Source organism: Sorex fumeus, unplaced genomic scaffold, assembly GCF_029834395.1.
Source record: "Sorex fumeus unplaced genomic scaffold, SorFum_2.1 ptg000024l, whole genome shotgun sequence".
NCBI lineage: Eukaryota > Metazoa > Chordata > Mammalia > Eulipotyphla > Soricidae > Sorex > Sorex fumeus.
The window spans coordinates 52,199,707-52,221,040 of record NW_026606081.1 but is presented as its reverse complement, the minus strand read 5'-3'; the positions used below and the strand labels follow the sequence as shown (position 1 = coordinate 52,221,040).

Below are 21,334 nucleotides of genomic sequence, written 5' to 3'. Positions count from 1 at the left end.
CCCAAACGCAGTAGATCCAAGGGGAGTGTGTGTTCCCCCACACTAGCAGATTTCAGTGGAGCGTACCCCACATGTGGCAGATTTCAGTGGAGTGCGCCCCCACACGTGGCTGATCTCAGTGTGGTATGCCCCCACACATGGCATGGAGCACTGTTGCAGACCCAGAATGTCGGGCGTGGGTCTCTATTTACCAGGCTTTGTTCACCTTTGGATCCTGTATCGCAGACCGACCCGGTAGGGATGCTTACATACGCCATGTCCTGCTGCTCTCCATGGCTTTGGCAGCCTTCTGAGCAACGTGGACCTCCCTCCACCCCGAGCCATGGCAGTCAAGCTCGGGTTTCAGAAACAGGCTGCACGATGGGTGGTGGGGGGACACTGCTGCCTGTGGCTGTGGTCGCATCTGGCCTTCGCTGACCCCGGGCCCACGGACCGCTCTGTCTTCGCAGTGGACTGGATCGTGGCCGACATCCTGGCCGTCCGGCAGAACGCGCTTGGACACGTGCGCTATGTGCTGAAGGACGGACTCAAGTGGCTTCCCTTGTACGGGTGCTATTTCTCTCAGGTGAGCTTCGCTCTTGCTTGGTGACCTTCTCGTGGCTCGTGAGGCCCAAGGGATTGAACTGAGCATACGCACAGTTTTGCTTACTGCAGGGGGCTTGGTTTATTTTTATGAATTGAATAGCTTCCTCGACGTTGATGGAACTTTATTTGGCGCTTTCAGCGGTATACGTTATATGTGTCATGATTACCCAAACAAATAGAAGATGCAAATGTGCAAAAATCAAAGGAGACCGTTTCAAAGGAAAGAATTTAATAGGCGATTACCTCCAGAAGTCAATAGCATGGGCGGCTGTGGACTGCACTTGAGAATGTTTAATGCAGGTGTTATTTTACAAAACGCCCTGTGAGGCCCCGTGCCAGCGCCCGGTCACAAGCTTTGTTTGCAGCGTCCTCTTCCATACTGAGGGCATTCCGAGCTTGCCCAGGCCTTTGCTGGCATGTAAATGACGTGTGTGTGATCTTGAGAGTGTGAAATGTCCGCGGCTGATGAACTTGGCCTCTGGTCAGAGAGAGCTGAGGGGCTGGGGCATCATCCCATGCTCCATCTCATGTGCAGGCACCCTTGGGCGTCCGCCCGAGCTCCATCTCATATATGGGCACCCCTGGGCATCAGCCGGAGCTTCATCTCATCCTCAGGCACCCCTGGGCATCTTAGCTCTTTTTAAGTCTGGCCGCCTGTGAGAATGTCATGGAATTGTGGACGGGGAAGTGAGGTCTCCATGACAAAGCTGTCTTAATCCTCAGTTTGTCTGAAGCACAGAGATAAGAGCACCCCAAATATTGCCAGGCAAGACAATCTAGTCTTGATTTTCTTAAGAATCCCCAGGACCGTGGCTGTGTGTGCAGTGTGTGAGTATCATGCATGGGGAGGCCAGCTGCACCCTGCCAGCACCCGCTGCCTCTGCTCTATCCCCTGGGACCCTCTGGCGGCATCCCAGGTCAGAACCTCGAGTGAAGACCCTGGTCCTTCCCAAGAGAGGCGTCCCTGCAGAGGCTGCCTTTTCTTGCGTTGTTCTCAGCGCACAAGCCACTCTTGTGCTCGTGCTTTTTAGAGAATTTCAGCTTTTGCGTCTGTCCTGTGGAGGCGTGGACTCTTGGTGACGGAGGTGTCTGAGCAGTGGAGGAAGGGCTCAGGAAGACGTGGGCGGGCAGCTGCACCCCTCCTGCCCTCCACTGCTTCCCACCCGCCCGAGTCCCTGCCCAGGCTCGAGCAGGTGCCCCAGGAACCCCCCTGAGCCACTCTTCCAGGCCTGTTGGGTGCTGCGACCTGCCCACGGGGCCTGTCAGGGTCTCTGGCTTACGTGGACCCTCAGAAGGGCAGCAGGGCATGGTTCCTACACAGGCTTCAGGGACTAATCCTGAGACGGCAGGGCCACTGCAGCCGAGGGACGGGTGGGTAGGGGAGAGCAGCCACTTGGAACAGTGAGGCCAGCCCGCCACTGTCCGTCACCCCTCAGACCGGGTTTTGAAGTGCCCGCTGGCCTTGCCCGCTGCAGATGCTGGCTTGGCCGCCAGTTCTGAGACCTCTCTGGGCAGCACCTGTCACCCTGCACATTGCTGTCCACAGCTGTGTGGCTCGTGTGGCCAAGTTGTCCTGTGAAAACCTGACCTTGCAGGACACTCTCAGGGGGAAGGACAGAGCTAGGGACCATCTGAATCACCTCGGCTGCTCCTCTTGAAACAGTGGCCAGAGAAACGATGCTTCCGGCCAGCACAGCCGGCCCATCTGTCGGCAGGGCAGCCTGGCCTAATGGGGAGAGGGGCGGGCGGGACCCTGGGTTCATGGCAGTCACACGCTCTAGTTTGATGGTAGGGTTTGTTTGGATTCTAAAGTGTACGAGACTTACTGCGTGGAGCCAGGAATCAGACCCGGCCCGCAGAGCCTGGTGTCTGCCTGTGTTGCCCTTCCCCCTCGCCCCTTTGGCGGGCGGGGGGCTTCAGTCCACCCACGGCCCTGTCCTGTGTCTCAGCCAATGGTGCCTGTTTATGTGTGGCAGCACGGGGGAATCTACGTGAAGCGAAGTGCCAAGTTCAACGAGAAGGAGATGAGAGGGAAGCTGCTGAGCTACGTGCGTGCGGGCACCCCGGTGAGTGACCCCCGCCGCCCAAGTCCCCTTGTCTCTGCCCCACGCCCCCCTTTGTGCTTCTTGTTTTGGAGGCTGTTGGCCCCCGCAAGCTGCTGTGCTCTGTCCTCACCTGCTGCCAGCCAGCCCCGTCTCCTCCCTGGACCCTCCCCCACTTCTTTCCTGCTGGCCTCCGTGTTCCCGTCCATGCCAGAGACCACACATGCCCGTGCCCCCAAGGCTGCGTCTGTCACGTGCGTCACTCCTGTCTCCGCCCACCCTGGTCTCTCTCTGTCCCCGTGGTCCCCTCACCTTTGTGAGTCTGCAGAGCTTGGGCATTTGGGCACCCTCAGCAGGCCACCGGGGGACAGGCCAGCCGCCCCTCCTGCGTTGGGCTCCGGGGTCTGTGCCCCAACACCCCCCCCCCCCCACTGCCACCCCGGTTTTTCCTAGCTTGGTTGTGAGTAGGGTCAGAAGACCTGGGGGGGGCCCTCTCCCCCCTGCTCACCGTCCCCACTGCCCACAGTGTCCCCATTGCCCGTGTCCCTGCCTGCTCCTCTCAGTGACTGCTGTCTCTGCCACCTTCTCTGGCTCTAGGCTGTGGCCTCTGTGTCCCCTCCCCTGGACTGTGTCCCTGTGTTTTCTGACCTGTGTATGTTTTGGGGGATGGGGGGGGAATGCTGCCTTACTCCCCGAGGGCCTGTGGGGCTTCCTGGGGATGGACTGAGCTGGACGCTGGATCAGAAGCAGTGACCTTCACTCACTCAGTCTGAGTGCGAGCCTCCAGTTTGATTCTGTGATTTTTTTTTTTTCTTTTTGGGCTATACCCGGCAATGCACAGGGGTTACTCCTGGTTCATGCACTCAGGAATTAACCCTGACAGTGCCCAGGGGACCATATGGGATGCTGGGAATCAAACCCGGGTTGGCTGCATGCAAGGCAAACGCCCTACCCGCTGTGCTATCTCTCCAGCCCCGATTCTGTGATTTTCTGAGCGTGGCCACTCTGCTGGTGGGCCGGGTCCCTTTATCCTGCTTCAGGCAAACGCTTGGATGTCCAGTGGCTAGCAGGGACCGGCTCCCAGTGAGCAGGACAGCCTCTCCTGAGGCTGGTGACGATGTGAGGACGGCAGTGCTTGGCCCCCGGGGTCCCAGTGTGGAAAGCAGTTTCACGGCCCAGAGCCCATTACTGGGGTGTCGTGTTCTTGCTTCAGCATCGTCACAGTGGCAGCAGATGCCATGGCCTGAGCGTCTGTCCTCGGCTGCAGGCGTGGGGGGCGTGCAGGCCTAGGTCTAGGCAACGCGCCCTCCACCGTGCCAGGAACCATCCAGACCGACAGGCAGGAAGCTGTCTGCAGTCGACTCAGGCCAGAGATGGGGGGGGGGGGGGGGGGGGCGTGAAGCGTGCAGATTGTCACTCTCGCAGGACGACTGTGACAGACAAAACGTGTCCTTGAGCATCTCGGGGTCTGGAGGTGCCACACGCACACACCCATGGAACAGATACTCTATGGTGTGAACCGTAGAAGCATGCCACCTTTTTTTAAAAATATTTTTGGCTTCTGCACTGCACCTGGCGATGCTCTGGGGTTTTTCCTGACTCAGTACTCAGGAGTCTCCGCCAGCAGTGCTCAGGGTCCATCCTGGGCCGGGCATGTGCAGGGCAAGCACCCTCCCTGCTGTCCCATCGCTCCAGTCCCATGTGAGTTTATTTGCTCGTCCTCCCCCAAGAGTCAGAAAGAACCTCGGCAGACACGGTGCTCCCGCAGGCCCCTGGGGGCATAGTCAGGAGTGATCTCTTGGGCGCCTGAGCTGTTCAATCTCCCTGTCTCCTCTTGGGTCACGGACTCTGGGCGCTCCGGGGCGGAGCGTTGCCAGTCACATACGCGACTGTTTCCTTGGACCCCACGCATTTTTGTGTTCTTTCCTCTGCCCATTGTGTAATGGGCTTTTTAATGCATTGACTGTTTGTAATTATAGTTGCCGAAAGCTTTCAAGGCTTCCCAGGCTGGTACAGTTGTGGGCCTCCGTGGTAGAGAGGACCTGTCTTGGTTATATTCTGTGCATCATCTCATAGGAAATTGCATTCCATTTAAAGAGGAATCATTACTTAGAAGATACGTGTAGGTAACCAAAGTTTGTTGAGTCCTGTACTGTAAAAAAACTCTGGGGGTGGGGGGTGGCGACAGCCTGGGCTGCTCCCCAAGCTGGGACGACCCGGGCCCTGGGGCAGACAGTGGAGGAAGTGAGGGCTAAGACATTGGATTGATCAGATGCCGTTTATTCCATTCTCATCCCCGTTCACTCCTGTCTCTCTCCTTCTCTCCCGGGCCCTGATCTGGAACCCCTCTTTCCTGGCTCTGGCTCTCAAACTTGATCTTCTCCCCCCGCCCCCCCCACCCCCCAGCCCACTCTTACAGTCTAGTTAAATCCCCACAACCTTGAGGGGCTGGGCTTATACTTAGGTGTGGTCACAATTGATAGGGTTAAAGTTCTTCCCCTCAGGGGTTGCTGCTTCTAGGACAGATTCTCTTTCAGCAGGACCACCCACCCAAGGCTGGAATCCCATGGGTGTATTAATCATTTTGTATGGACACAGTAAGAGATGCATTAAGCTTATAGAATTGCTCTCCTGGGGTCATCCCGATCTCAGACTACAGTGCTCAGGCGAGATTAGTCTTTCCTATCCCTCACAGGGTCCTAGTGTTGTCATTACTTTTGGATCATGACAACATTTGTCATGTTCAAGCTCTTAAAAGGTAAAGGTAAAGGCCCTCCCGTTGATCGTCGATTTGCTCGAGCGGGCCCAGTAACGTCTCTATTGGAGACTTTGTTGTTACTGTGTTTGGCATATCGAATGCTCTCGGTAGCTTGCCAGGCTCTCTGAGAGGGGCGGAGGAATCGAACTCGGGTCGGCCATGTTGGCCGCTTGTAAGGTGAATGCCCTACCGCTCTTAACTTATAGTTAAGAATTGTGGCGCTTTGGCCAGGCCCATCTCAATGCCAGTATAGCACATAGCTTACCACTTACCTTGGTTCCACCCAGGACCCTGCTTTTGGGGGCACTAGGAATTGAGGGCAACTGAGGCTTAAGTTGAGAAAGCAGATACTCGGGAATGAATAATATTTGAAGCCAATTAAATCCCAAGTTACAAAAGCGTAATATTGTCTTCTTGTGTCTATACAAAAGGACATTGCTTTAAACTATTCAAAAGACATAAGGAGAGGAGAAAGGCAATATTATAATACAAGTTCAGTGTCCTAGAAAGATCTGACCTTACAAATGAACAGAATCTGATTAGGGGAATAAGCTGCTTAACTGTTTCAGGTAGAGAGCATAGATAAGTAGTTTACAAATAAACAAAAGAATGGGAGTGACTTGGGAGCACTTTGATGGGTGTGACCGATAAACCTAAGCACCTTGTGGCAAAGGAGAAAGGACAAAGCAGTGTTATCCTACACTGTGCTGTTTCTGTGTAAATGTGCCCACTTGGAACTGTTGCCCTGAATGTAATAGAATCTTCACAAAGGGGGGGGGGGGGCGGGGCGAGGTGACATCTCAGGGCAGACTTGGCTGCGCATGGCCAGCCCTGCTGCCCAGATCTGCACCTGGTGGGAGATGGGCCCGTTCCAAGGGAGCTCACCTAACTACCACCTGGAGAGGCTGCTGGGCACTAGTAATTCTGTCTGTCTGTCTGTCTGTCTGAAGTGGTCCATGCTCTCTTGCTCCCGTGTCTGTGTGCGGGCGACCCCTGGCAGGACGCTGTTGACAGCTGGAAACACTGGTAGCTCTTGTTAGAAGAGAGACAGAGCGGCTGTGAGAGGGGGTGTGTGCAAGAGGGTAGGGTCTGTCCGGCAGGGCCCTCCTGCCCTCCCCGTCCACAGCAGCACCAGGAGGTTCTGGGCCGCCTGTTCTCACTGGCCACTCTATCCTGGGGGTGCTGGGCCGCCTGTTCTCACTGGCTCCTCTATCCCGCCTGTTCTCACTGGCTCCGGGGGACTCTGGGCCACCTGTTCTCACTGGCCGCTCTATCCCGGGGGTGCTGGACCACCTCTTCTCACTGGGCCCTTTGTCCCAGGGGTGCTGGGCCACCTGTTCTCACTGGCTCACTGGCCCCTCTGTCCCGGGGGTGCTGGGCCGCCTGTTCTCACTTGCCCCTCTGTCCCGGGGGTGCTGGGCTGCCTGTTCTCACTGGCCCCTCTGTCCCTGGGGGTGCTGAGCTGCCTGTTGTCACTGGCCCCTCTGTCCCGGGGGCGCTGGGTACCTGTTCTCACTGGCCTCTTTGTCCCGGGGGTGCTGGGCCACCTGTTCTCACTGGCCACTCTGTCCCAGGGGTGCTGGGCCACCTGTTCTCACTGGTCCCTCAGTCTAGGGGCACTGGGCCGCCTGATCTCAGTGGCCTCTCTGTCCCAGGGTTGCTGGGCTGCCTCTTCTCACTGGCCCTTTTGTCCCAGGGGTGCTGGGCTGCCTGTTCTCACAGGCCCCTCTGTCCCTGGGGGCGCTGGGCCGCCTGTTCTCACTGGCCTCTCTGTCCCGGGGCTGCTGGGCCTCCTGTTCTCACTGGCCCCTCTGTCCCAGGGGTGCTGGGCTGCCTCTTCTCACTGGCCCCTCTGTCCCGGGGGCGCTAGGCCGCCTCTTCTCACTGGCCCCTCTGTCCCTGGGGGTGCTGGGCCACCTGTTCTCACTGGCCGCTCTGTCCCAGGGTGCTGGGCTGCCTGTTCTCACCTCACCTTACTTCTTCCTTTTATTTCTCTTGCCCAGCTTCCCTGGCTGGGGCTCCAGCCTGGCCTTGAACAGAGCCTGCCCATGCCTCGGCTCTCCGGGAAGAGTGTTCTGTCCCTTCTCTGTGCAGGCCTCCGTCCTGTTCCCAGGGTCCCACCGAGAGACCCCGCTCTCCCCTTCCCTGCACCTTCCTCATCTGTTTCCAGTGACGAGAGTGTGAGAAAGAAATCTTGTGTTCTTGCCGAAATCCTGTTATTTCCAATTAAATATGTAAGAGACGGAGAATATTAGCCACTCAGATCATGAATTGTCCCCTTCACAAATGATCGAACTGAAGCTCAAAACTGCCAGTAATCGCTCTGAATCCAACGTTGCCTGTTGCTAGCGTATTCCCACACTCCCAGGCCCGCAGTCTGGGCGCGTCCTGGGAGGTCCATGAGGATAGCAGAAAGGTCACTGGAGATTTTCTTTATGCTTCACAGATGTATCTTGTGATTTTTCCAGAGGGGACAAGGTATAATCCGGAACTAACAAAGGTCTTATCAGCTAGTCAAGCCTTTGCTGCTCAAGAAGGTAAGAAAAATCTGTATATGGGAAAATCAGTGCCCGTTTTGTTCCTGGTGTCAGAGATCTATGTACTTGGTGGTAGTTGGGGTGTGTGAGCAACAGCCCTGAGTGGAGGAGAGAGGCGTCCTTCCCATCGAGAGAAGGGCAGATCGGGGTTCCTGGCTCTGGGCATCCTTTCCCTGCGGCGGCATGTGGCCTACCGTGTGGGAGGGAGCATCTGCCTTCGGGCCTTAAGTTTGCTCCCGGGGCTGAGACGCCTGCCTCGGTGGTGCACCGGTGCCGTGTGAGTCCTGGGCACCGCATATGGTCACTGCAGGCACTTACAGGAGTGATCCCCCTGTCAAAAAACAAAACAAAACCAAAGCAAGAGTCTCTCTGGGTGCCACTGGGTCATGGTCAGCCCTGTTGACAGCCTGTTGAGGCGGGTGGAGGCGCCGAGCGGACTTGGGGGAGGGGGGTGGCGGGAGCCCTGAGGGGCAGCCCTCGGTAGCTCATGCTTTGGGGCCAAGAGCTGGCCTGGCTCTCCTCGGCTTGTTCCATGCCGCCTTCGACAGCTGTTTTGGAAAACTGGGGCTTCGGGAGCGCGTTGGTGTTCAGTCTTTCCTGTTATCCCCAAGCCTCCCTGGGGTAAAGGGCATGTTTACGCATGGTCTCAGGAAGGGGGTTATAGGCGCCAGCTTCGTTTCAAGAGCTGCTTCCTTAATTTGATGATTTTAGAAAGAAAACAGTAAAACAAAATTTGGGGGTGGAGGGGTGAGGAGGTCAGTTCTTATGGTTCCAGAAAGCTGTTGCTTGCAAAGTGTCCCTTCCGTGAAGAGGGCCGAGGGCTGAGTCCTGGCTGGGTCAGACGCGCGTGGGCGCCCGTGGCACCCGGCGGTTCCTGAGAGTCGGGTAAACAAGCATCCAGGCGAAGCTCTGCACATTCCCGTCCCTTCATGTGCCGGCGCCTGTTTGTGCTGAGGTGCTGCGGTGAAAGGCGCCCGCGGCCTGGTCTCGGCCTGCCCCTCGTCTCCACAGGCCGTGCACAGTTTGAGGCACTTTGTTCTCGCCAGGGACGTTTCCTGGCACTCTCGTGTTCTTTATGAGTTGAGAAGTTTATCTAGAGGGTTTTTATAGTCTGTGCCAGTTTTATTTTTATGACAGTACGAGATTCTGAGATTTCCAATGTGAAAACATTCTGCTAGGCCGGGGCAGCCAGCGCCGATGGCCTGGCTTTTGTGACCGATAGGAGAGGTGAGCCTGGACCTCTTGTTGTCTGCAGGGGTGTGGGAACCGGCACCCCAGCAGGAACCGCCTCCCAGTCACTCAGTATCTGCTACCGCTTCCGGTCACTACAGGGCTACCTTAGGGCTGGCCACGGGCCATGGACAGACCACAGCGCCTCTCCTGGCCTGGCTGAAGAGGGGACAGTCTGTTTCTTGTTTTGTTTGGGGGTCCACACTGGGCAGTGCTCAAGATCTGCTCCTGGCGGGGCATAGGGGGGTTCTGTGGGGTGCTGAACCCAGGTGAACCATGTGTGACGTGGAATACACACATGCACACATGCATACACACAGACATGCACATATGCACACACGCAGACACGCACACACAACCATTCCTGGGAGCAGTAGTGGGGGACAGGTCCGGTCTTTTCCTGGAAGCCCCTGCAGGGGAGGGAGATGCAGGAGACTGGGATGGCTTGGGGCTTGCTGAGGCCGCAGGTGTGTGCTGCGTGGTGACTCAGTCATCCCTGGCGCATGTGTGTCTGGGACTGTTATGATGGTGGCTGCTGTGTGTGAGGTGCAGAGGGAAGGTCTTCCTTTATGTGCACATGTTGTATGTGTTCCTGTTTCACACAGTAACACACAGACACACACACACAAACACAAGGGCTGGGGAGGTGCTGTGGACCGTGGTGTAGAGGGTTATTAGCACTTAATGTGGGTTTGGTGTGTGACATTTGACCCCTAAAACACACAAAAATGTCAGCACTCATAAGCAAAATCCAGACCATTTTTGGGATCGCTATCCTTTTTCCGGGTGGGTGTTCCCACCCTGGGTTACCTGTTCAGAACCGAGTGCGCCCCTCGGCCGCCCTCCCAGGACGCCAACAGGCTCCAACAACAGACGCTTGTTTCCTCCCGGCCCGAGGCGGCCGGACGCCCCAGATGCAGGTGCCAGACGCCCCTGGCTTGCACAGGGCCACGTGCTGCCGTGTCCTCACGCGGCCTCCAGACTCCGGCCCGGGCAGCTGCTCTGAGGGACAAGGCTCGCTCATATCCCCGCTAAAAGTTACTTTTCAAAACCCAGGAGAAATTTGCAATGCTAAGATGTCTTTTAAAGTGACTCTGTAGCAGCCTAATAACCGGAATGCGGGGGCCCTGTAACCTGATGGCCCGAACACCGAGGAGGACACAGGGACTGCTCAGGCACCTTCCTGGGACCTGGCCATCTTTCTTGGTTACCAAAAGAGACAAAACGAGGAATTTGGGTATGGAGGGTCCTAATGTTTCATGGCTGCGGTTCCTTCACTTCTGTAGCTGGGAAAGCTGTTGCTGTGTGTTGCCGTCTGTTTTCTTCTGGCCGTCAGATAATTATTTCCCGCCGTGCACAAAGGAAGTCGGTCTCTGAACAGTATAGCCAGAAGAAGTATTTCCTGTTTTCTTTCCTCCCAGGTCACTACTAACCGAGATTATTTGAAAATAAAAACAAAACAACTTGTTTCTCCATCTGTTTAGCTAATTTTTCTTCAAGAAAATGGAGACTCAGCACTTGTTAATCCGGTCGATCTGGGCGCACAGCCTCATCGGCCTTGCTCTGGCTGCGTGGAAGTCGAGGGCCCCTGTGAGCTTGTGTGTGACTCTGTCCCTGATTGTTCGTGAGTTTGGTTCGAGGACACTAACTTGGACCCCTCCCCCTCGCCACCTTCGAGGAGGGTGTCCTTGCCCTTGGCGCTGTGGTAATGGTGACCTTGGTGTGGCCTGTTGCGCTCAAAACGTTCAAACATACCACTACATGGCCCGCATCTGCTGAGTCAAAGGTCAGGGGGGTTTCAGGATGTGAAAACAGGAAAGAACCAAAATTAGAAGACTGCTCCTCCAAGAATCCAACTCTCTGCTGGGGGGGAGAGCGGGGGGGCGGGGGGCTGCTGGGCGGGGTCCCTGTGTGCTGGGGGCCTGGGCATGCTCTCACATACACCTCCCTCCATTCCAGGGAGCCCCCCCTCCCCCCGCCCTGGCTTGGCTTGGAGAGGGAAGGAGGGCGTGACCGTGGCAGTTCAGGAAGCCACTGTCCCTGCAATCCCCTCCTCCATCCCTGTCTGAGGGGCTCTCACCACCCTGGGCCCCCAGCCAGTGATCTTGGGGCCTTTTATGGGCTCTTTGTGGCTGTTTCCTCACCGTTTCCATGCAGGCTGGTATGGATGGAAGTGACCGTCCCTCCTGCCTGCCATTTCGCTCCTTTTAGCTGCCCTTTGTGAATAATTCTCCTCCTCCTCCTTTCCCCCTTCCCTTCCCTTCCTCTCTTCTATCTCTCCTCTCTTCTTCCTCTACCTCCTCCTCCTCTTCATCTCTCCTCCCCTTTCTCCTCTTCCTCCTCCTCTTCCTTCTCCTCTTTCTCCCCTCCTTTCTGGTTTGTTGTGGTACCCGGATTTCAACCTAGGTTCCTCACTTGCCTCCGAGCCACACCCTTGGCCCTTTTGTGAATCCTTGTTCCATACAAGGCGTGTCAGGATCTGAGGTAGCTGGTCCAAAAGTTGCGCCTGAGCCCCCAGGATCAGCCTGCTGGGACCCGGGAGAGCGGCTCTCGCATCTGACGCTGGCTTGGGACTTAGAAGCTCCGGCCCAGAAGGATTCTGTTCTCCCATGGGCCAGCAAGCGTCCAGGCGCCCCTTACCCCACACCTCAGTTACGGGAGTCTGAGGCATTTGCTTCCTGGTGGTGAAGGGATTTGGGTCTCATGTTCTGATCAGGCCACACCCGACCAGTGCCCGGGGGTCACTCCTGGCAGGCTCTGCGGAATGTGTGTGGTGCTGGGGATCAAGCCCAGGTCAGCCAGGTGGACAGCAATGCCTGGCCCTGCAGTGCTGTGTCTCCAGTCCTTCAACTTCCAAATCTTTACCTTCATCCTCCTCTGAGCCTTTCTACAGCTCAGGATCATATCTTTCCAAAGATGTGTTTCTACATTTCACTTTTTTTTTTCTTAAGCACGGTAGCTTAATTTAAAATCCCCAGAATGGAATTCAGGAGTCCTGTTCTCTTACTGTCCTCTGGTCTGATGGCAGACCAGCGACAGAGGGTTTTCATGGTAGCAAGCAAGTGATATCTTTGTGTCTTTTAAACTCTTTATGATATATGGCACTTAGTTTTCATCTCATGAATAACAATCACATTTGTAGGCCCTAAGAGCCCTCAAAACCTTCCTTTGTAGATTTGACTAGATAAAAATAACTATCATCCAATGAGGTTGGAGAGTTAGTACAGTGGGGAGGGCCTTGACCTTGCACGAAGCCGACCTGGGTTTAATCCCTGGTATCCCATAGGTCCTTCGAGCCCACCAGGAGTAATTCCTGAGCATCGCCAGGTGTGAACCAAAAACAAAACCAAACACATAAACACAGAAAGTAACTGTCATCTGAAACTTGTGGCACTGACACGCTTACTTGGGTATTGATGATCCAAAGAGCTCTGGCTGTTGGTCAGGAAAAGGCAGAGACCATTAATGGGGAACTGGAGTTGAAGGACTCGGGCGTGGACCAGTGTCCTTCCCTGAGCATCCACGGCAGCCTGGCCGAGCAAGTCCTATCACCTTGGGGGTGCCGAGGGGACATGATGGACACCGTTAGGGGTGGACTGCGTGCCTGGTGTCCCTGTACACTTCCTCTCCTCTTCCCTTCAGCCCGCCCTCCCCCTCCCCAGCTCCTCCCTCCTTTCCTCCCCTCCTCCCTCCCTCCCTCCTCTTCTCCCTTTCTCCTCCCACTCTCTCTTTGCCTCCTTCCCTCCTCTCTCCCCCTTGCAGGGGCTCTCTTAGCTCTGAGCCTGTGAGAGCCTCTTGGCTGTGCTCTCCTGTCTTCTCATCCCCCAACACCCACCTTCCCCCATCTGTGGGGCAGCTTTTCCTCCTCCTCCTGCTGCCTGACCTGCTGCCCCAGGCGTGGAGAGGGATGGTCCTCCCTGAGTCCACTCGCCCACCGCCACAGAGAAGCAAGCACTGCTCAATCCCCAAAGCCTATGGATACATAGTAGCAAACTAATACATTGCAACAAACAGTAACACACTGTAACAGAATGTATCCGCTCTGTGGGTGTGGGAATCTCCCGCTTTCCCACACCCAGGCTGCATTTCAGACATTCCTCTCGCTTGCCCTCTGCTTTGGCGTGCAGTCCCTTTTCCCTGGAGAGAGGTGGCAGAAAATCCAGCTCCAGGTTTTTCTAGCCTGTTTCCTTGGCGCTTCTTCCCAGAGTCGCTCTTGGCTGTTGACAGGTCAGCGGATGTTCTAAGCAGTGCAAAGGGGCAGTAGGAAAGGGGAGGCAGGTTCTGCCTCCCACAGGAGCATAACGAGGGGTTCTTTCCTGTAATGGACACACACATCTGTGCCAGCAGGTATGGTCAGCCCACACCCCACAGCACCTCCCCCTCCAAGGGTCCAGGGAGACAGTGGACAGGCCCCACCCACTGAGCATCCACCTGTGGCTGGACTGGCCCATCCCTGCCACAGAGCAACATCTCACACACATGCACACATGGAACACGCACACACAGTCATAACACACTTAGACACGCACACACGTGCATGCACAGAGCACACACTCATACGCACATGCACACACTCACACACTCATACACTCATGCACACTCATAAACACATGCACACATGGAGCACACATATACACTCACACATACACACTCTTACACATGTCTAAACTTACGTACATTCACACGCTCATTCACACATGTACACACTCACACGCACACTCCCAGCCGGCGCTGTAGGGCGGTGAGGGCGGGGTCGTGGCTGTCGCTCTGGGTTGGATGGCATGGTGGGGCCACAGCTCTGGGGCTTCCACATTGTGGGTTTCTCACCTGAGGAAAACCACACCCCGGGAAACGACGTCTTCGGTCTGCCTGCAGGTGTGGTCTGCCGCAGGGACTGCAGCCGCCAGTGTGAGGGCAAAAGAAAGTGCACGTGTCTGCACACGTCATGCACATGGGCACACGTTCCTTTGCACACGCTCGTGTTCAGAGCTGGGACTGTCTGAGAGGTGGGCGGAGGAAGTGGGGGGGGGGGGCGCTGTGCTCTGGACCCTTCGGTGCCCCGTCTTTGCTCTGCCCTGCTGTGGGGAGGAGCAGCTTCCTGCAGTGCCCGTCCGTACCGCCTGGGATGGCGTCCGGAGAGATGTCAGCTGTCCCTTTGCAGCATAGTCGGGACAAGTTTGGGGTTGAGACTGAGGCACTTCCCTCGCTTGCCCCACTTTGGTCCCTGAGCACCCCAGAAGCTGAGTCCTGAGGCCTCGCCGCAGCTACTGGCCCAATGGCCCTGGATCCCGGGGCGGGTGGGTCGGTCAAGGGAGCACCGCTTAGGAGACCCGAATTAAAAAATGTGGGTGCCTGTGAGGTGTGGGTCCCAGTGGGGTGTGGGTCCCTGTGTGGTGTAGGTTCCTGTGTAAAATGTGGCTCCTGCCCGTGTGGAGTGTGGGTGCCTGTGTGGGGTGTGGGTGCTCGTGTGAGCTGCTGACCGAGCCTCCTGGCTGCCTCCCGCAGGCCTTCCCGTCTTGAGGCATGTGCTAACTCCCCGCATCAAGGCCACTCACGTGGCTTTCGACTCCATGAAGAGCTACTTAGATGCCGTATACGACGTCACTGTGGCTTTCGAGGGGACGGTGGATGAGAAGGGTCAGCGAAAGGAAGCGCCCAGCATGACTGGTGAGTGGGCGGGTCTCGGGCCTTTCTCACCAGCTCCCGGGCAGCAAGGGCCAGGAGAGCCACAGCCCTATGGTTTGAGGCGGGGAGGGGAGGGAGAAGGGGAAAGAGAGAGACAGAGAGATGAGGGAGGGAGGGAGAGAGAACAGTTCCTCCTGCATGGGGACTTCTAGTGAGATCTTGTCTGCTTCCAAACTCCTGCATGTGGGTCTCCCCTGCCACTGGACGTGTCTCTCTCTCCACGTGTGTCTGTGCACATCCGTGCACACCCATGCATCCCAACCCCAGCTCCCCTGCACCAGGAATAAGCCCTGAGTACCACCGGGTGTGGCCCAAAAGGATAAAAAAAAGCTGTCCACTTTTAATATCTATTCAAATATGACAACTTAGCTGGCTTTTATTGTAGTTTAGGTGACATATTTGTCAAAGTGTCAGTGTCTTGGCTTTTCTGTGGAGTCACCGCCCTCGCCTGTCCTTAACCCCCGGTGTTCCATGGTCACACACACCTGACCATGTGGAGGAGACCCAGCGAGCTGCCCCCGCACATGTGGCCCTTCATACCCTCTGTCTTCTGCTTGTGGCCGCGTGTCCTGATGGCCGTGTGTCGCCCCCTCCCTTGGCGCATTCCCTCAGTGACACCCTGCTTGGGGAAAGGCCTGAGATGGCCGGGCTGCCAGCGGAGTCCTCCTGCTGCGGTGCTCCCCTTACGTCTGTGTCTCAGGCCAGAGGGAGGCGGCCAGCTCAGGGTAGCACTTGCTGGGCACAGCTTCCGCTGCTGGGGACATGGGTGACAGCTGAGCTGCCGCCTCTTCCTGCCCTCGCTCCCCAGGATTTGCCTTTCCAGGGGGCTCCAGGCCTAGGGGCGCTGCCCGCTCCACTGGGTCCTGCTGCTCTTGGGAGCCCTCCAGCCGTGTCCCTCACTGGGCTGAGACTCAGGGATGCCACATGAGCCTGCGGCACAGGGGGAGCCAGTGCCCAGAGAGGGCCTGGCCCTGCCGGCATGGTTCTGGGGCCGGTCCCTGCAGGGTGAGAGAGCAGGCGGGTGCGTGTTCTGGGCTGCTGTGGTGGGGTCTCCCTCCGAAGGGGCTTTGCTAGGGAGTCTGTATTTTTTCACGGGCGGCTCTTCTGACAGTGCGGCTTGTGGTGGAACTATGACTTCAGAAATGGTTTTCAAAATGATATATTTTTATTTTTTTCTGTTTTGTCAGAATTTCTCTGTAAAGAATGTCCAAAAATTCACATACACATCACTCGCATAGACAAGAAGGACGTCCCGGAGGAGCAGCTGCGCATGAAGAGATGGCTCCACGAGCGCTTTGAGATCAAGGACAAGTGAGTGCGGGGGACACGGCCCAGTCGGGCAGCGTCAGGATACGCCCCTTACACACAGCATGTTGCTGCTACCTGGCCATTTTGGGAGGTTGGTCCTTCCAATGTCCAGCTTAGTGTTTAGGCCTGTTTGTGCTGTCGCTGCTCTGTTGGGGTCTTCCAGGTGCTCTTGGGGCTGGGGACCAGGGCCAGCAAGGTTCAGCCACCAGGGCTCGATTGCTCAGTGCTCAAGCCTCTTGCCCAGGCCAGTGGGCCCTGCTTGAGTTGGCCTTCTACACTCAGAGCCTTCTGCTGACCGGCATTTGATTCTCTTTATTTGTGGGCGCTTCTCAAGCAGGACCTGAGCTTGAAGGTCACGCCCAGCACCTCTTGGTGACCCTGCTTCTGGAAAGCCACATCCTTTCCTTACCGATGTGTGGAAAAGTGTGAGCATGTGTGTACGTGAGTGTGCACATGTATGAGTATGTGTTTGTGTCTGTGTGTGCACATGTGTGTAGCGTGAGTGTGTATATGTGAGTATGCGTGTATTTGCATGTGTGTGTGCATGAGTGCATGTGTGTGCACGCATGTGTACACGTATGAGTGTGTGCATGAGTGTGTGTGTGCTCCTGGACAGCTGTGTCCATGTAAAGATCCGTTCTACCTCTGAGTAACTTCTGAAATGACACAAATTCGTAAGTTTCACGTAAGCTTCTTTTCGTGGTCTGCCTTCTCTGGAGAGCCTTTGTTTTTCCTTTCGTTGTCATATCATAGTGAAATATTTTCGAATTGACTCTTCAGGTCTGATTTTAGCCAATAAGAATCGTTAAAGGTCCTGGGGCTGGAGCAGTAGCACAGCGGGTAGGGCGTTTGCCTTGCACGCGGCCGACCCGGGTTCGGTTCCAGTATCCCATATGGCTCCCCTGAGCACCGCCAGGAGTAATTCCTGAGTGCAGAGCCAGGAGTAGCCCCTGTGTATCACCGGGTGTGACCCAAAAAGCAAAAAAAAAAAAAAAAAGAATCATTAAAGGTCCACACATTTGCAAGTGGCAGGCAGGCGCTTCACCTCCGTGCTGCCCGGGTGCGAGTGAAGCTGCTTCACGCTGCTGACAAGTTGTGGAACGTGTCCGTGCAGGCACACACCGTGTTTTGTTGTGTCTGTACATTCTTGGTTGTGCACTATATGATTTATAAGACCAACCATCCAGGTCGGCCACTGGTGGTTGGGAAAGGCCTGTAAGAACCTGATCTCGTCACGGAGGTCTGGGGGGGGGGGGGGCTTGTGTGACTCTGGGACGAGCCTGCATGTGACACAAGGGGTGACCTCTAGACAAAGTCATGCTCCGGCCGCTGAGGGCCTTGCTGTGCGAGGGGCTTCTGCTCTCCTCAGTGCTCTGGCCCCGTGGGGTCTGCACCACCCCAGCACTCGCCCGCCGGCTTCCGGCCCTTACCCCTGTATGTCAGCCCAGCTCTCCAGCCGGTGTCCGTGGCGGGGCCTGCTTCCAAGTACTGAGCCCGATGCACTTTCTAGTTCAGACTGGAACCTGGTCGAGGGTACTTAAGCATCCGAGACCCCGCCTGACCTTGGTCTCTAGGTGTCTACTTCCTGTTTCCCAAGCACACAGGCACTGTGCTACTTGTCGGACTGAGAAAGAATCGGAAGGACTAAAACTTGACTTCCCCCTTCCGTTCTGGCCGTAGGTTGCTGATAGAATTCTACGACTCGCCGGACCCGGACAGGAGGAACAAGTTTCCCGGGGAGAGCGTGCATTCTCGGCTGAGCCTCCAGAAGACCCTGCCCTCCCTGCTCGTCCTCAGCGGCCTGACGGCTGGCCTGCTGCTGACCGAGGCCGGGAGGAAACTGTATGTGAAGACCTGGGCCTTTGGGACCGTCCTCGGGTTCCTGTGGGTCAGCGTGCGGGCGTGAGCGTGTCCTCGGCCTGGGCGGTGTAAATAAAGCCTTGTTGACCGAACTCTGCACAGGAGGCAGTGTCTGACCGCAGGCAGATGCCCGGGCCCCTCGTGCCACGCGGGGCAGCGTGGACGGCCGCGGGGTGCGTGTCCCTGCCGTCGTCCTGGCCCGGAAGGCCGTGCTCACCCACATCAGTCTGTGGTCTCGTCGCTGTGTCCATTTCCGTTCCTCGCCCCAGTTCTCTTCACTGACGGCTTTGAGTCCTGCAGCCGTGGGGTGTTTCCTCTCTGGCGAGTCTCTCCGGGTCAGCCAAGAGTTTGTCCTTCAGTCCCAAGGGGGGAGGGGCAAGAGAACAGCCTGGCCCTGCGTGCCGTGTCCGGAGCCCACTCTGAGCCGGCCTCGCGAGCTGTCTGTGCAGTGACCGGCCCTTCTGGCCCTCCCGGAAGTGACTCCGTCTGCATGTCCGTCTCTGTCCTGAGGCCTGACATGTGCAGCACGAGGCTTGGGTTACAGTCGTGACCTGGTTGAGCCCTGGGAGCCTCGGTCGCCCCGCTTTCCACGCCTGGGTGCCAGGAACGGCTTACCTACCAGATCATCAGTGTCGCCCTGGGCGGGCCTCGGCTGGAGGCGTGTGCTGCCTGCCTGGCCCGCGCCTGCCCCTCGCCTGCCCCTCGCAGCTTCTCCCCCTCCCCGCAGCGAGGCCTGGGGGGTGCCCCCACACAGCCTCCCACACCCCACATGCCGCTGCCACGTGCAGCCTCTCTGCTCCCCTCGCCCCTTTCTCGGGGCGACTCCTCTGTGTGGGGCCCGAGAGCAGGCGTGGCCCCCGCCCCCAGCCCCCGGGGGTTGCGTGGAAAAGCAATTTCATGCCAAATTGCCGTTTTCTTCTTACCTGTGAAGTGTGCATCTATGTCTCTTATCAAACACTTTTTTTTTCTTTAACAATCCTGCAGTTACAGTTTATTTCTCAATCAGATCAAAATCAATGTGCGTTGTGTGACCTGGCTGGTGCAGCCATGCTGTGAGCCCGTTCTGAGGCCCTGCCAGCCGAGCTCGCCCTGAAGGCTCCGTCTCTATTCCCACAAAAGGTCCATCACATACTTGTTAGTTAAAACTCGTGACAAATCTCTGGAACACTAGCCACTTTGTTTTAACATGTACTGCTACGAGTGAATCATCATTCTCTAAAATTCGCGTTTCTGTGTCTACCTGTAAACCTTCTCCCGTACTCGCGTGTGAGCTGTGGTGTCATCGTTATTATTGAGTTCCAGCTTCTGTAGTTTTTCTTTACCCGATGGCCGTTGATCAGCATGCTTCGATGTTCTTCAGGAAAGGGTCTGTTTGGATGAGAGAAAAGAAAAAAAATAAAATCTTCCACTCTCTGAAGTCTGTGATACTTGACATTTGCAGTCTGGACATTCCCGAGCAGTCGCAGCTCCGCTTACCCTGCCTTCGAACTTAGCAAAGTTGTAAAGAAATGCATTGGATTCGCCGGCTTGGTCATAGAAACGGGATTTCATAAGCTGCATGCAATCACTATTTGAAAATTGTGTCAAATATCTGACTTCAGCCAGGTCTGTGCACGAGTACCAGCCTGATCTCCCTCTCTCTCTCTCTCTCTCTCTCTCTCACACACACACACACACACACACACACACACACACACACACACACACTCACTCACAGTTCTGTCATGTCGCATTTCCCGCTGACTTTGTGATGCCAATCCCCTTTGTATTCCAAGCGCATGAGCTTATTTTCCCTTTGAGATGTTATTTGCTTGACGATTGCGGTCATTGGGCGCACATGTCAACAAATCAATCTCAGTGACTGCCCATTGAAAAAGCAACTTCCAAGTGCTGTCTGTGCCCGGTGGCTGACCCAGATCGATGCCACGATCATCTGAAAGACCGGAGGGTCTGCCCAGGTCATGTGCCGTATGTGCTTGCACGGTGAAAACGCTTTAACTTCATATTATTCTACACAAATTCGGCTGAGGAGGTGATCTCGGCGAGTGCTTTGACAGTGTGTGTGTTGCTTGTATGTGTGGAAGTTGTGTGACCTTTTGATGGGATGGTTTCTGCTGACTGACGTGCATTTAGGCTGAAGGTCACCCAGTGGGTCACCCAGCATGGCCAGGGCAGCCCAGAAGCCCCTCAGCACTCCAGGGGGGAGGTTACGGGACCCAGCATGGAGATTCAGCGGAACAGATGTAACCTAGCTCCAAGCACTGAAGAGTACTCGGCAGAGGGCTGGCTACTGCAGGGAGGGCAGTAGCCTTGCCCCGGGTTTGGTCCCGAAGCCTGCTTGAGCTCTGCAGGTTATGGCCCTCGAGCAACCAAATAGTCATGGGACCCGCATCAGACTGGCAGGGGGACAGCCAATGTTTGATGCTCCCGGGGAGAGATGCCTGTGTCACTGCCGTCAGTTGGCTGTCCCAGGTCTTGGGACCATGCAGTGATGGACCTGATCCTTGGCATCCCTCGGCACCATCCCGGAGTCTGTGTGGACATAAAAGTGAACTGTCATTCCCATGTGGCTCATGAGGTCAGCTTCTTGGGTCTCTGCCCATGCATGGAAGGAAGTTGGTTTGGGGTCCTCCTGAGCGCAGGGGTGTGGCCACTGGCTTCCCTGGGGGCAGTGACACCCCTGCAGTGGTTTGTGCCCCCCGAGTGCTGTCTTGGAGTGTCCACCATATAATACGCATCCCTGGACCCTGGTGTGGGGCCACGACTCTCATGAGTAAAGGAAGTGGGCAGTGGCCCTGCCAGGCCCCAGAATCCAGCCCGGCTCACTGTTGAGACATGGGCCAGCAGGATGACCGGAGCCCCCAGCTTCAGGATGTCACTGCTGCCACACAGTCCTCTTCCCCTGGGGGACTTGGGTTCCTCTTTGGCAGCCTTTGCCAGCGGGTCAGATGGTTTCCAGGGCAACAGTGCCCAGAGAGCAGGCTGCCGTTGGCCCTTGTGGGAGGGTTTTCCCATCCTGGGGGGCCCCTGCTGCTCTCCATCCTGCCCCGTTGGTTCTGCAGTGGGGGGCATCAGGGGGCTCTGGCCCAGCTCCTGCAGCCACGTGTGGTAGGAGGCCAGTGGCCGTCTGCAGGGAGCACCACAGTCCAGCCCAACCTGGGCAGGCCTCTCCCCGCCCCGCCTCCTGCCTGAAGGACAGGTCACCTCTGACCCTGCAGCTCCCAAACACTGCCCAGGGGGCGGGCATGGGTCAGTCTGTCACCCCACGGCCACCAACATGCAGCCTGGCTCCAGGATTCCCCACAAGGACTTTTCCAGCTTGGGGAGGG

At 56.6% G+C, this 21,334-nt stretch overlaps 1 protein-coding gene across 1 annotated transcript in view; it reads left to right on the top strand.

Moving 5' to 3' along the window:
• Positions 1-19,422, top strand: part of AGPAT5 (1-acylglycerol-3-phosphate O-acyltransferase 5) — a 28,879-nt gene extending 9,457 nt beyond the window's left edge. Inside the window, exons 3-8 of the mRNA XM_056114086.1 lie at positions 450-565; positions 2,562-2,651; positions 7,832-7,922; positions 14,658-14,819; positions 16,025-16,148; positions 17,826-19,422. Coding sequence (XP_055970061.1) covers positions 450-565; positions 2,562-2,651; positions 7,832-7,922; positions 14,658-14,819; positions 16,025-16,148; positions 17,826-18,051 — 809 coding nt within the window. The 3' untranslated portion in view covers positions 18,052-19,422. The remainder of the gene's footprint in view (positions 1-449; positions 566-2,561; positions 2,652-7,831; positions 7,923-14,657; positions 14,820-16,024; positions 16,149-17,825) is intronic.
• The last annotated feature ends 1,912 nt before the right edge of the window (positions 19,423-21,334 follow it).